The 16,551-nt window shown below is 37.8% G+C and overlaps 1 protein-coding gene across 1 annotated transcript in view; it reads left to right on the top strand.

The window, feature by feature from the left end:
• LOC311626444 (nuclear body protein SP140-like protein) overlaps nt 1-16,551 on the top strand; it is a 42,268-nt gene that overhangs the window by 16,034 nt on the left and 9,683 nt on the right. Inside the window, exons 4-6 of the mRNA XM_084891841.1 lie at nt 3,225-3,308; nt 7,842-7,895; nt 14,631-14,735. Coding sequence (XP_084747967.1) covers nt 3,225-3,308; nt 7,842-7,895; nt 14,631-14,735 — 243 coding nt within the window. The remainder of the gene's footprint in view (nt 1-3,224; nt 3,309-7,841; nt 7,896-14,630; nt 14,736-16,551) is intronic.

Raw genomic sequence — 16,551 nt, 5'->3', positions numbered from 1 at the left:
ATGAAAGGACAGAATAAATCTCCAGAAAAAGAACTAAATGAAATGGAAGCAAGCAAACTACTAGATACCGAGTTCAAAACAATGGTTATAAGGTTTATCAAGGATCCTCGTGAGAACTTCAAGAAGCTTAGTGAGATTTTCAAGGATCTTAGTGAGAATTTCAAGAACCTTAGTGAGAAAAATGATCAGTCAGAAATTAAACATACACTTACAGAAATAAATAATAATTTAAAAGAATTCAACAGTAAAGTAGAGAATTTTGAAAATGAAATCAATAATTTGGAACATGAGGAAGCAAAAACACCCAAACAAAAGATCAAGAAGAAAAAAAAAATCCAAAAATGTGAAGACAGTATAAGGAGCTGCTGAGATAACTTCAAGTGTACCACATTCACATTATGGGGTTACCAGAGGGAGAAAAGAGAGAGCAAGATATTGAAAACTTATTTGAAGAATAATGACAGCAAATGTCTCCTACCAGGTGAAAGAAACCGCTTTACAAGTCAAGGAAGTGCAGAGAGTCCTAAACAAGAGGAATTCAACATGGCCAACAGAGCTCAGTGGTGGCATGTTGACCTAGGAACCAGGAGATCACAGTTCAATTCCCAGTTAGGGCACATGCCAGAGTTGCAGGCTTGATTCCCCAGTGTGGGGCATGTAGCAGGCAACCCATCAATGATTCTCTCTCATCATTAATGTTTCTACCTCTCTTTCCCACTCCCGTCTCTTCTGAAATTAATTTTTTATTTATTTATTTTTTTAATAAATCTTTATTGTTCATATTATTACAGATGTTCCTCTTTCCCCCTCCCCTCCATTGCTCCCCTCCACCAGGTTCCCACGCCACCCTCTGCTCTTTCCCCACCCCTCATTGTCCTCATCCAAAGAAATTAATTTTTTAAAGTTTAAAAATGTTTTAAATTAACAAAAAAGGAATCCAGCCGAAACCGGTTTGGCTCAGTGGTAAAGCGTCGGTCTGCGGACTGAAAGGTCCCGGGTTCTATTCTGGTCAAGGGCATGTACCTGGGTTGTGGGCACATCCCCAGTATGGGGTGTGCAAGAGGCAGCTGATCAATGCTTCTCTCTCATCGATGTTTCTAGCTCTCTATATCTTTCCCTTCCTCTCTGTAAAAAATCAATAAAATATCTTAAAAAAAAAAAAAGGAATCCAAAGAGGCCCACACCATATCATAATTAAAATGCTAAAGGTTAAAAACAAAGAGAGAATCTTAAAAGCAGCAAGAGAAATGCAGTAAGAAAGAAGAGGAGGAGGAGAAATGGGAGAAGAGGAGGAGGAGGAAGAGGAGGAGGAGAAGGAGGAAGAGAGAGGAGGAGAAGAAGAAGGAGAGTGGAGGAGAAAGAGAAGGAGGAGAGAGGAGGAGGGGGAGAAGAAGGAGGCGGAGAAGGAGGGGGGAAAAGGAGGAGGAGAGGAGGAAGAGAAGGAGGAGGAGGAGAAAAAAGAGGAGAGGAGGAAGAGGAGGAGGAGGAGGAGAAAATGGAGAGGAGAAAGAGGAGGAAGAGAAGAAAAAGGAGAAGAGGAGGTGGAGAAGAGGGGAGGAGAATGGAGGAGGAGAGTGGAGAAGAAGGAGGAGGAGAGGAGAGAGGAGGAGAAGGACGAGAGAGGAGGAGGAGGAGAGAAGAAGGAGGAGAGAGGAGGAGGGGGAGGTAGAAGGAGAAGGCCAAGGAGGAGGAGGGAGGAGGAGGAGGTAGAGGAGGAGGAAGAGAAGGAGAAGAAGGAGAAGAAGGGGAAGAAGGAAAAGAGATCAACAATATGAACAATAAAGTGGCAATAAATAGACAATTATTAACAATTGAATCTAAAAATCAGAATAAATAAACAAGGAATGTAATGAACAAAATAAACAGATGAATAAAATAGAACCAGAGGCATGGAAACATGAACAGACTGATGTATCTCAGAGGGGAAGTAGATTAACTAAAGAACACATGCATATATGCATTTCCTATGAACACAAACAATAGGGTGATGAAGGGCTTGGGTGGGGCAGGAATCAGGTGGAGGAGGCAATGGAGGGACATCTATAATACTCCCAACAATATTTTTTTTAAAGGATAAGTATGAAAAAAAAAGATTTTGGACGGTCTGGCTTCTAAAGCTAAGGAATTTTATGTTATTTATTATAGAGTAAAAAAGTAGTACAGACTTATAGCATTTATAAGTAAAGTTTATTGCCTAAAACCGTGGTCAGCAAACTGTGGCTCATGAGCCACAATCGGCACTTTGGCCCCTTGAGTGTGGCTCTTCCCACAAAATACCATGTCCTGGGCGAGTCTATTTTGAAGGACTGGTGTTAGAAGAAGTTTAAGTTTAAAAAAATTGGCTCTCAAAAGAAATTTCAATCATTGTACTATTGATATTTATCTCTGTTGACTAATGAGTTTGTTGACCACTGGCCTAAGAGATACTCCTGCCATTAGCCCTGAGGCATACAGGCTCACTGCTTCCCTAAGTCTCTTCCCCCAACCTTCTGCAGAGACCCACCCTAAGGATTTTTAGTGTATTAACTTCCTTCATATGTTTGTTGGGTTACCTACATGCAGGATCCCTGGGCAGGTGCCCTGTTCTCCCCTCTTTGGCAACCTCCCAGATCCTTGGTCCAATGCCACAATATTCAGTTCCTGTTTGCAGCTTCAGGGAGTATCCTTCCTTTGTCCTGGAATATGGGTGCCCCTGGATCACACGGGTCCTCTGATTTGTCACTTTGGGAAGCACTCATCCTCCCTGATTCAGTTAAGACAAAACCTTCTCTTGTCCAGCCACATTTTTAAACTATTGTGTTTTTTCCGCTTTATACAAGTAAACCTTATTGGATCTTTGTTTTCTTCCCAAGGAAACCCTATTTTTTCTTTCACTTACAACAGTTCAGCAAACACATTTCAAAATAAATAGTACATCATTTATTTTGATATATGCTAACCTGGGCAGCTGAAATTTTTTGCTTGAGTAACAAGCTAACAATGTTGCCACAACTCCTTTATCCTGAGATCTGAGTGGCTCCTTTATGTCTTAGAAGTGTAAGTAACCTCTCTGTTGAGTATTCTCTTTTGTGTCCCAGGGATGAAGGGTGAACTTTACCACCAGGATGGGGACCCACTGAGCACTGAGTGGAACAAGGGGTGGAAATTCCTAAACTTGTAATTTGAGATGATGACACCACTCCAAAGAGATCTCTAATTGTCTTCTTCTTATGCCCTCTCTTCAGTGATACCAAACATAGAACTGTTCCAAAAAAGTGATGGAGAAGAAAATGAGCAGAGGCCTGGTATCCAACAGAGCCTGGAAAAAGGTATTGCAAACAGATAGAAACTGATTCTCCTCTGCTAAGAGGAAAGGAGCATGGACGTGGGCCTGGGTCCTGATGGAGTTTGGGAAGCAGGGAAGACCTGTTGAGGAGCCTGGAGAAGGCAGAAAGGGCTGTTTGTATAAGAGTCTGACCAGAGACTGATCTTGGAGGAGGAGCTCTGACAAGATACCAGTGGCCCAATAACCAGACAGAGGAACAGGATTGAGGCTGCAACCCCAGCATGTACCCTGACTAAGAACTGAACCATTGATCTCCCAGTTCATAGGTCAATACACTGTTTTATCAGTGTAAATGTTTGAGGCATAAGATAAACAGTGCAGTTTTTCTGGAACGGCAGCTCCAACTCCATTTCAAAGTGACTACATCCTCTATGGTAAAAGGCTAATACGCAAATTGTCCCCTTGAACAGGAGTTCAACTGGGAGTTTAACTAGGGGACTGGACCATCCAGCCAACCACCCATGGCTCCTCCCCACAATCGGCCTCACCCCTGGTTGCCACCACCCCTAATTGGCCACCCCCACCCCAGTCGTGGGTGGGGTTAAAGGCAGGGCCTGCTGGACTCTACCCATGCATGAATTCATGCACCAGGCCTCTAGTCTATATCATAAAAGGCCTGTTTTCATCACACAATGATGTGGAACAACCAACAACCAGACACACCAGGAGGTGCACACGAGTGGGCAGGGCTATGAGCACTGCAGGGTGGTAAACAAGTGGGCGGGGCACACACAGGTGGATGGGGCTGCGAGTTTGTGCTTGTTTTTACTTTTCCTGTCAGATTTGCTGAGATATAATTTATATACAATAGGTTTCATCACTTTAAGGATTTAATTGAATATGTTTTAACACTTGTGGATAGTCATCTAAACAACATGATCATGACATAGAACATTTCAATCATCCACAAATATCCACTTGTGTCGCTCTTTGAACCCCCTGTTCTTGTAACAGTGGATCTGTTTTTATCACTGTATTTTTCTCCCTGGAACTTCATATACATGTATTCATACAATATATAGTTTATTTATGTCTGTTCTTGTTTTACTAAGCATAATGCTGTTGAGACACATTGATATTGTTCTGTGTATTTGCAGTTACTCCATTTCTATTGTTGAAAAGTATCCCTTGTATGAATAAGCAGTTGATTTATTTATTAACCTGTTCATGGTCATTGAGCTATTTCCAGTTTGAACAAAAAAACTATGAGGAGCATTTTCATACAAATATTTGGGTGAACATAGTTTTAATTTTCTTGGATAAATACCTTAAAGAAGTACTACTAAGTCATATTAATTAAACATAAGTATATATTTGATACTTTGTGAATCTGTCAAACTATTTTTCAAAGTGGTTGTACCCTTTTATATTTCCATTAGAAATGTTTGAATGTTCCAATTGCTCTTTTTAGTATTGTTAGTTTTTTGTTTTTGGTATTGTTAGTTTTTTGGTGTTTTTTTTTTAATTATAGCAATTCTTAATAGGCATGTAGTGGTTTTTCTTATAATTCTAATTTGCATTTCCCTAATAATTAATGGTACTGAGCATCTTTGCATTTACTTGCCATTATCTACAGATCCCATTTGGTAAAGTATCTATTGAAATTGTTTACCCTTATTTAATTGAGCTATTTCTCTCTCTCTCTCTCTCTCTCTCTCTCTCTCTCTCATATAAGAGTTATTTATATGTCCTGGATTCAAATCCTTTTTTGGTTATGTCTTATAGTCTTAAAAAGCTGACTTTTCATTTTCTTGGCACTGTCTTTAGAAGAACAAAATTTTTAATGTTTGATGAAGTCTAATTTAACAAATTTTCCTTTTATAATCTGTGATTTGGGGTTCTATTTAAGAAATATTTGCCTAATTTGAGATACTTTTTTCTTCAAGAAATTAGGGCTAGTGGTCTCTCATCTGTTGGGTCCCTGTTACAGGACCATGGATGCCATGTGCCTTCTGAGTAAAGCCTCTCCTATCATCTCTGGGGCAGCAGACTTAGAGATGCTCTAACATCACTATAGAAGTCATTATTATGTAGCTTCCACTGTAGTGTATTATTTAAGAAAGGATGGTCTAAATTACTAATGCATTTTCATTTAAAAAAAATCTTTCAGAATGATTTTGAAAGCACCATTATATTTTTATCGAATCACATTTAGTAAAAAAAAAAAAAAAAAAAAAAAAAAAAAAAAAAAAAAAAAAAGTTAGTATTTAAGAATATAAAATATCCAACATGCATCAATCTATATACTTAGCAGTTCATCTACCAGGGCAGCTGGTTGAAATAGGAAGAGAAAGAGGAGGAATGGTGATGAGTAATGAATACAGAAGAGATTCAGAGTGTGTTTGTATATATAGAGTTTGTGTTTGGGGGGAAGAAATGATATTATAGCCCTTAGGAGCCTTAGGCCACATTTGAGCAACAAGAGCATCAGAACAGAGGAATGCTTTCCTGTCATGTTTCTTTAAGGGAAAACATCTGTAATTCATTAAGATTTCTCATATGAAGTCTCAAAGGCCTTAGTGATCATTTAAAAAATGTTGAGCAACGACTATTAGAGTAGCATCTTTATAACACTGAGCCACAGCAGTCACATGAAAATATTAAGCAACCATGTGGTATCAGTGGGCATTGTATGTAATTATTTTGCTTATACCTACATTTTAACTAGTTTAATTTTTATTTTATCAGAAAGGTTTTATCCATGTATAATAGGAGGTATTAGCAATAGAGCAAATCCCACCTTGTTCAGGAAAGATTTGGTCAAGAGCAATTCTGTTAACTAATGTAACGCATGCAAGGAAATTTAAACATTTTTCTGGTTGTCTGTTGTTGGGTGGTCATTGCAATTCCTACCCAAGGAGGAAAAGTATTCTTTCAAATCTTTATTAGGTCTGATATTACTAGGCATTCAACATCCTTGATGGTGAGAGTCACAGGACAGGGGCAGCAGAATGTCAGAAGTCTGAAATGAGAGCTCCGTTTTCTGTTGCACTTGACTCTGAGCACACCGACAAAAAAATGAGTCCAGTTCATGGCAGAATCCCATTCTTTTTGCTTAGCCTTATTCTTTTGAGACTAGCAGAAAAGCAAGATATCATTAAAAAATCATGATTAACATAGCCCTGTTGATTGTCACAGAAGATGCAATACAAATACACTCCTAAAATGGAAGTATCTAGCTTACTACATCACTGAATTAATCATTAATAATAATCACTGTAATAATAAAAATTAATAAAGTCTTGATTTTATATAGTGATATCCATCCCTAACACACCTATATTCTGTGAAACCCATGAAAGCCAAGTATTCTCTTGTTTCTCAATAATAGTGTGATTTGTCACAATCTTAGCAAGGCCTCAAAATCTTAGCAACTAATTTTACCACTAAAATGTTAGGAAAAACATCAAATCAACTATTCTTAACCCAGAACATTTTTGAAAAATATTTTTTTTACTGATTTCAGAAAGGAATGGAGAGAGAGAGATAGAAGCATCAATGATGAGAGAGAATCATGGATTGGCTGTCTCCTGCACGCCCCTTACTGGGGATAAGCCTGCAACCCAGGCATACAACCTGACCTACAATTGAACTATAACATATGTCAACACTCAAACATTAAGCCACACCAGCCAGGTAACACAGCACATACTTTTTATGTGTGTCTATGCTCTAGCATGTCACAGGTTTATACAGTGATGTCATACAAACTTTTGCACAAACCTCATAAAAATCTTAAGGATATGAGACCTGATCCTAGCTCTGCATACAAAGGTGTTTAAGAGTATTTTTTTAAATGTTATTGAGAGCTGGGACCGGTTTGGGTCAGTGGATAGAGCATCGGCCTGCAGACTGAAAGGTCCCGGGTTCGATTCCGGTCAAAGGCATGTACCTTGGTTGCGGGCACATCCCCAGTAGGGGGTGTGCAAGAAGCAGCTGATCGATGAGTCTCTCTCATCGATGTTTCTAACTCTCTATCCCTCTCTCTTCCTCTCTGTGAAAAATCAATAAAATATATTTTTTAAATAAATAAATAAATAAATAAATAAATAAATAAATAAATAAATAAAATGTTATTGAGAAATAAAGGAAGACCCAGAACCAACTCTGAAGTCCTATTTCTCAATATAGAAGATTTGTTGTTAAGAAAGAAACAATCGATCAAACACCTTTATAAACTCAAGCTTTCTGCAGTATGAACCATCCTAAAATTTGTAACTTATTTTTAATCCTTACTGGAGGATATTCCTTTTATTGATCTTTAGAGAGAGTGAAAGATAATGAGGAGGGGGGAGAGGAGAGAGAAAGGGGAAAAAAAGAAACATTGCCATAAACTAGTTGCCTGCCCCATTTGCCTCAGCTGGGGTCCAGGATGGAACCTGTAACCAAGGTACATGCTCTCGACCAGGAATTGAACTGGGGATCCTTTGGTCGGGGCTTGATTCCTTAACCAAAGGAAAATTTGTAAATTTTATTTAATCATTTCCATTTTCTCACCACCACCTGTTTGTTGTAGATACTGTGGATATTGGAAACAACGCCAAGACAGAAAAAGCCAAGAAGAGAAAAAGTAAGAATAAGATTTTATTTGCTTTTCATGTGAGAAATTATTTTATAATGCCACTATTTCATTAGCTTTATTGTTATTTACAATATTGTGGTAGGTAGAACAATGGCTCCTCAAAGATGTTATGTCTTAATTCCTGAAACCTATAATCTGTTCTCTAACATGGCAAGTGGTCTTTGCAGATTTAATTAAACTGGGACTTAAAATGAGGGAGATTATCCTGGATTGCCAGGGTGGCCCAAATATACTCCCCTAGTCCTTAAAAAAAAAATGGAGAATCTTTCTTTGGTGTGGAGAGAGGAAGAAGAAGGGTCAGAGAGACACAATATTGTGGCTCTAAAAATAGAAGAAGGGCTCTAGCTTGTTTAACCCAGGGGATAGAGCATAAACTTGCAGATTAAGGGCCCCAGTTCAATTCCAGTAAAAGGCACATGCCCAGGTTTTGGGCTCGATCCCCAGTGGTGGGCATGCAACAGGCATCCAATCAATGATTCTCTCTTATCATTGATGTTTCTATCTCTCTCATCCTCTCCCTTCCCCTCTGAAATCAATAAAATATTTTTTTAAGATGAGGAAGGGAATAGGGAATGTGGGTAATTTTAAGAATCTGTAATTCACACAGCATTCACCTCCTTGTGTATGATGTGAGATAGTAATTAAAAGAAATTACCTCACCACTTTTTTTCATGAATTGAAATGCCCTTTCATGTGACTTTCCCTGTACACATGGACCTGTGAATAGAATTCTACTCTTATATTTTCTGTTGGGAGGGAAAAAAAGATACACTGAGGAGAAAGAAAAGACAAAATTTTCAGTAATTCAGCGATGTTGAACCTCTGTGTTTATAATCTAATCAAGATTTTCACCTAAAACCTCCTAATTTCTTTGGGAACTTGAAAGTACAATGAATTTAAAGATTATTTCAGGTAGAATTAAGACATTTTTAAAGGAGAATGAACTATGCATTTATTCGTCAACTTTCTTGACCTTCAACAAAATTTTATAGTTTTCTTTCTATAGATTGTGCATGTTTTTAATTTTCCTGTCAAATTTTCTGAGATATAATTTATATATAATAGATTTCGTCATTTTAAAGGTTTATTTGAATATTTTAACACGTGTGGATAGTCATGTAAACCACCATAATCATGAAATAGAACATTTCCATCATACACAAATATCCACTTGTGTCCCTTTTGGCACCCCCTGATCTTGAAATAATGGATCTGTTTTTATCACTGTATTTTTCTACCTGGAATTTCATATACATAAATTTATACAATATATAGTTTATATATGTTTGTGCTTTTTTCACTAAGCGTAATGCTGTTGAGACATATTGATATTACTGTGTGTATCAGCAGTTACTCCATTTCTATTGCTGAGAAGTATCCCTTGTATGGATGAGAAGTTGATTTATCTATTCATCTGTTCGTAGGCATTGAGCTATTTCCAGTTTGAAAAAAAATGATGATGAGCATGTTCATACAAGTGTTTGAGTGGACATATGTTTAATTTTTAAGTTTCTTTTGATAAATGCCTAAAAGAAGTACTAGTAAGTCATACTAATTGAAAATAAATGTATGTTCGATGCTTTGTGAATCTGTCAAAGTATTTTTCAAAGTGGTTATACCCTTTCAAATATCCACTAGAAATGTTTAAAAGTTCCAGTTTCTCTGCATACTCACCAGAACTAAGTATTGTTAGTTTTGTTTTTTTAATTGTAGCTCTTCTTAGCAGGCAAATAATGATTTTTCTAGTAATTCTAATCTGCTATTCCCATTTCCTAATAATTAATGGTATTGAGCCATTTTATTTGCCATTATCCACAGATCCCATTTGGTGAAGTATCTATTGAAATCTTTTACCCTTATTTAAGTGAGCCATCTCCCTCTCTCTCTCTCTCTCTCTCTCTCTCTCTCTCTCTCTCTCTCTCTCGGTGAAAGAGTTATTTATATGTCCTGGGTTCAAATCATTTGGTTATGTCTTATAGTCTTAAAAAGTTGACTTTTCATTTTATTGGCACTATCTTTGGGAGAACAAAATTTTTAATGTTTGATGAAGTCTAATTTAACAAATTTTTCCTCTTATAATCTGTGATTTGGGGTTCTATTTAAGAAATCCTCACCTAATTTGAGATCCTGTTTTCTTCAAGAAGTTTTATGGTTTAGTGTTTACATTTAGCTCTATGATCCAATTTAAGTTAATTTTTGTATGTGATGTTAGCTAAGAACTTTTTTTTTTCAGGCATAAGGATATTCAATTGTCTCTGCAACAGTTTTTGAAAAGACTGTCCTTTCTACATTGAATTAGTTTGCTTTCACATCCATTTGAAAATGAATTAGCCCTATGAATTTGAAATTCTTTTTCAGAATTTATTTCAGAAATTCTTTTTCTGTTCCATTTACCTATATGTCTACTATTATGTCAGGGTCTTGATTACTGTAACTTTATAATGAGACCTGAAGTCAGGTAGTAAGGCATACAATTTGTTTCTCTTTTTCAAAATGTTTTTAGCTCTCTTAGGTCCTGTGCATTTGGAAGCTTCTTCTATCTTTAATTTTAGTCATCTTTTAAAAATTGGTTTCAGAGAGGAAGGGAGTGGGGAGAGAGATAGAAACATCAATGATGAGAGAGAATCACTGATCAGCTGCCTCCTGCACACCCCCTACTGGGGATGGAGCCCACAACCCAGGCACATGCTCTGACTGAAATTGAACCTGAGACCCTTCAGTTCCCAGGCCAATGCTCTACCCACTGAACCAAAATGGTTAGGGCAGTTTAGCCACTTTTAAGAGCACATCACTTTCCAGGGTGCTTAATGAACTTCAACACATGGCTATGTTCTAGGCCAGCCAAAGATAAATGGAGAAAAGCAAAATATATCTTCCTGCAGAATGCTACCCCTTTTGTGTGAAGCTTTCCTAGAGTTTTCCTCGCCCCCAACAATAGTTTGCTCTCATCTTACTCAACAAATCTTAAGCTGGTGGTCCTGCAACTATTAGGGACATTATGAACTATGGTGTTTTGTCTGGATCCTGACATCTCTGAGGATGCAGAAATTCTGTTAGTAAATTAACAATTAAATAGGTATTTGGAACATGACTTGAAGCATTTATTTCAGTAACTCTAAAATGTATCAAAAGTCCCTTTGGAACCTATGTGACCAATATTTGTAAATGTTCTAAATCACTTTAAAATATGTACATTTGAACTCCTTGCTGGATTCCAGCTTCTCCCTTTACATATGCTCTCTATCAAGCACACTGTTTAATACTGGATCAATGGTAATTAGGTTGTGTTTGTTCCATCATGTTGTATAGAGATGTATTGAATTTTCCAACTGATCTGCCAACTTCTCCATGTCCTGTTGTTTTACATTAAAATTTTGACACCATTTATGATTGTTCTAACTTAGATACCTTCTTATTTATAGTTCTCCTTTATCCTTATTAATGCTTTTTGCCTTCAAATATTTTTTCAGGATGCTAATATTGCCACGTTAAATTCAATAGCTTTTAGTCCTTTTCAAAGCGCTCCTCCAAGCAGCTTTTTTTTTAATGTCTCTTGTAAAGACACTGCTTTTTGTAATTTTCTCAGATAATCCTCACCTTTTAATAATTACGTCTTATTTAGTACATTCATTATGATTCCTGACACATGTGGGTTTATACATCAGTATTGTTGCTAATCATTATTTTCGTGTGCTTCTGTGTCTCTTTTCTACTTTCTGAATGATGAGATAGAATCCTATATTCTACCTTTTTTCTCTACTGGCTTGGAAACTGGAGGTAAATTTTCTGTAATTTCTTTAACCAGGCCTTAATCTCAACTGATGACAAAAATCTTATCATGGATTCCCTCAAATTCAACATCCCATCTCTATCATTTAGCTATTATATATTAATATTTTATTACTAATTTTCTCATTATAAATTTTGAAACATAATCATTTACTTAAATTTTTCATAATTTTATGCCATTTTATGCCATTGTTTCTTTCTTTGGTTTCAACTTTGGTCTAGCTGAATAAATCCTTGGTTCTTTTAGTGAGGGCGTCTAAGTATTATATGTGCAAATTTGCCATTATTTTGAAATAATTTTTTATTGATTTTTCTATAGAGAAAGGAAGATAAATAGATAATAGATAGATGTAGATAGATAGATAGATAGATAGATAGATAGATAGATGTTAGTTAGATGATAGGTAGATTGATAGGTAGATAGATAGATGCCAGATAGATAGATAGATAGATAGATAGATAGATAGATAGATAGATGATAAGTAGAAATTCATATGGAAGAGAAACATTGAAATATTGATCATTTGCCTCTTGTATGGGCTCCAACTGATCAGGGACCAAACCAGCAATCTAGTTATGGGGCCTGACCAAGAATCAAGCACACAGCCTTTCTGTGCAAGGGACAGCACTCCAACCAACTAAGCAATACAATGCAGAAAGAATTGTTTTTCCAAGATTAAAAATTCTAGGTCAATGTTTAGTTCTCTTCAATATACTAATACTAGAGGCCCAGTGCATGAAATCCCTGCACTGGAGGAGGGGGACCCTTCAGGATTCTTATTAGCAGCCTGCACCCTCTCCTATCTGGGACCTTTTAGGCAATGTCTGACTGCCAGTTTAAGCCCAATCCCACAGGGATCTCACAAGGATCAGGCCTAAAATGGCAGTCAGACATCCCTCTGGCAATCCTGGACAGCTGGCTCCTAACCGCTCACCTGCCTGCCTATCTGATCACCCCTAACCACTCTGATTGCCAGCCTATTTGCCCCAACTGTCCCCACTTACAGCATAATCACCCTAACTGCTCCCCATGAGCCTGTTCTCAACCAACTGACCCCCCGGCCGGCCTGCTTGCCCCCAACTCCCCTGTGCTGGCCTACTCACCCTCAAATGCCCCCCACTGCAGACCCAATCACCTCCAACTGCTCTCCCTCCTGGCCTGATCACCCCCAACTGTGCCCCCCTGCTGACCTGATCACCCCCAACTGCCCTACTCAGTATCCTGATCTCCCCCAAATGCCCTCCTCCCTCCCCCCCAACAGCATGATCATGGCTCACTGCCTCTGCCTTGGCCCCACCACCATGGCTTTGTCTGGAATGATGTCCAGAAGGTCCCCCAATCTAATTAGCATATTACCTTCTTATTAGTGTAGATCAGTTGTAGGCAAACTCATTAGTCAATAGAGCCAAATATCAATAGTACAACCATTGTAATTTCTTTTGAGAGCCGAAAACCTACTTCTACGCCTGGGCCATGAAGTTTCAATCATGCTAAACATGTGTGCTCACATAATATTTTGTGGAAGAGCCACACTCAAGAGGCCAAAGAGCCATATGTGGCTCTCGAGCCGCAGTTTGCCGACCATTGGTATAGTTGATTACTGCATTGTCTTCTATTATTAGACTCTATTGTGTTACTAAAAAATATTCTTCTTGTATTTTAACTGTCATTTTTTGGTTAATAAGCTATTTTTCTTGCCAAAATATGTTTTTCCAATTTTCGAGTTATGAAAATTTTAAGGCTACTGAAAACTTGAATAATTTTACAGCAAACATAGACTCACAATTAGCATGTATTGTGCTTGCTTGATGTGGGCCACAAATGAGGCAAAGTAGAGAACACAAATAGCAGGTAGACACTATCTTCAGGGTTAACACATCCCTGAGTTAGAGCTCAAATGAGTAGATACAAGTATAGTCTTGTTAACGAAAAAACCATTGAAACCTGTAAAGAATTTTTTAATGAGTTTATTTGAGCCTTACTGTCGACAATTGCCGGGAAGCAGAACCTCAACGGATTGAGATAATGCTCCAAAGAATGGTGGATTACATTTCTCTATTTATACACTGAAATCAAAGGAGGGACATAGGTGGGTTACATGAAATTCATTGGTGATGGAGTAAGGAGGGCGGGAGAAAGCAAAGTGGTGGGAAACTCCTGGGATTGGATAAAAAGTAAAATGATGGATGTGTACTCAGGTAAGTGCAGGAACAATTAACATGATAAAGAAGGAATTTGAGGCATCTGTCCTGGTGCCCACCACATTTGGTTGTTCCCCAGGGGCTCCAGAAAAAGGGAAGTTACAAGTTACCCAGACATCTCACAGATATGTTATCTTAGAGGCAAAAGGCAAATGGACTCAGTAAAAAGATCAAAGTTGATCTTTGTCTGGGAAAATATCTGGGAAATGACTACCTACTATAACCTGTTAGATATTTAATTTTCAGACCATCTTTTGTGGTTATCTTAGGTCTCTGGGTTTGCAAGACTGCCACGCAGGCCTTCCCTGAGCTTGTCAGGTTAGCTTGTGGCTCTTTTCTTTCACAGTCTCTGATTTTGTCTCCAGCTACCTAACTGCACTAGATGAGCATAGATGGAGATTTACCTTCAGAACATGACAGCAGCTGTATGTTTCATTGTCATGGAAGAATCATGGGTGGGGGTGACTGCATTGAGAGTTACTATAGCTTTATAGAAGCCTGATGTTTCTGCTCAGACATTCTGATTATGTGAAATTTGAGAGGTGAGATGAAGGTAAGCATTCTATTGTTATGCATCAAAAATGCCACTGACAGAAAGACTTTGAAACTTTGGAGATTTGTGGGATAGTTTCCTAAGTACTCCTATGTCTTTATAGAAACAACCTCAACATGGGAGGAAGTTGTACTTGTGCAGTTGTAAAATGAGACATAATGAAGTATCTTCTCTTTCAGGGACAACAATGCACACAGAAGAGACTGTGAATTTTAATGCTGAAATACTTCCTGTGACCTGTGGGAAGATGGAGGGCATGTTAATTAAGAGAAAATTGCAACGAGGTAAGTTTCAAGGTCTATTTTCACCCATAACCCCTCCCTGAAGGAATCACAAAAGTAATGGAATTACCCATGTAAATTACCCATTGTTCAAGGAATTTTGAGGCCCCAGTTTTGTCTTGAGAAGAGGTAGGGTTCCCTAAGGTGAAATTTTTACACTTTAAGAAATGGTGCAGATTAAGTGCTCACTTCCACAGGGATGCCCAAGGAACCAAAGAGAAATTCAGAAACATCTGTGAAACCCTGTCTGAGGGTAGAAAATATTGCATACTTTACTTTGAATCAGCCTCCACCTTCATATCCTGTACCTCTTTTGGAAATCATCAACAAGACAGGGTGTTTGTTATAGTGAGAAGTTCACAAAATATAGAATCAGAAAACCTGAGCCCCAGCCTCAGCTCTGCAGACTGAGTAAATAATGGGGCTTTACTGAGCCTGAAACTTCTCATATAATATATGGATAATAATTAAAAACCTGCCTCCTGGGTGTGACTTTGAGATAATGTACATAATGACTGTAAAATAGTTTGTGATTTGAACATTATAAAGCTTTTCAATGATTATCTATTATGATGAATTTCATATCAGATTGATTGTAATGTGGGTATGTGAAAAATAATATAAATGTGTCATCAAAACTAATTTTAAACCATTTTACTGAGATGTAACTCTCATATATAAATCAACATTTAAAGTACAGAATTCACTGTTGAGCTTTTTGTTTCTGTTTTGTTTATTCCCAAGATTATAAAACCATCATTTTAATCTAATTTTAGAACAGTTTTGTCCTCACTAAAAAAAAACACCATATCTCTCAGTAGTCGATACCCACTCCCACCTCACCCCACCATCCAGCCCTATGCAACCACTAATCTATTTTATGATCTATAAACTGGCCTATTCTAAATATTTTATATCAATTGACTCACATAACATGTGCCTTTCTATAACTGGTTTTCACTTAGCATGATGTTTTCAAGGTTAATACATATATGCCATGCATTATACTTTATTCTTTTTTATTGTTAAGTAATATAATAGTCCATAGTGTGGAGACACAGTAGTGCATTTATCTGTCAGTTTAGATTTTCTCACCCTTTCACTATTATGAATAATGTTGTTTTGAATAAAGATTTTGGTGAACCTAGTTTTTTAATTCTTTTTACTATATACTATCAAGTAGAATTGCAGGATTATATGGCAATTCTATGTTGAACTTATTGAAAAAAAATCAAAATTATTCGCCACAGTATGGCACCAGTTTATATTCCCACTAGTAAAATCTGAGGGCTCTCATTTCTCTGCATCCTCACCAACAGTTGTTATTGTCTATATTTTTCATTACAGCTATCCTAGAGGACATGATATGGTATCTCAATGAGGTTTTTATTTCCTTTTCTCTAATGAAATAATGTTGTTAAGTATATAGCTATATTTTATCCTATATAATAAAAGCCTAGGTGGTGTCACATGCAACATCATCGCAAGATGGCCACCACAAGATAACTGGCTGGGGAGGGCAATTGTAGGCGATCAGGCTGGCAGGGGAGGACAGTTGGGGGTGACTAGGCCTGCAGGGAATGGTAGTTGGGTACAACCAGCCTGCAGGAGAGGCAATTGAGTGCAACCAGGCAGTCAGGGGAGGGCAGTTGGGGGTGATCGGGCTGGCAAGGGAGCTTTTAGGCATCAATCAGGCTGGCAGGGGAGCAGTTAGGGGGTGATCAGGCTGGCAGGCAGAAGTGGTTAAGGACAATCAGGCAGACAGGCTGGCAATCAGTTAGGAGCCAGCAGTCTAGGATTGCGAGAAGGATGTCCGACT

The sequence above is a fragment of the Pipistrellus hanaki genome (assembly GCF_964339955.1).
Source record: "Pipistrellus hanaki genome assembly, chromosome: 8".
In the NCBI taxonomy this organism is placed as follows: Eukaryota; Metazoa; Chordata; class Mammalia; order Chiroptera; family Vespertilionidae; genus Pipistrellus; species Pipistrellus hanaki.
Note: the sequence above shows the minus strand (reverse complement) of the source record. Positions and strands in the feature narration are given on the sequence as shown.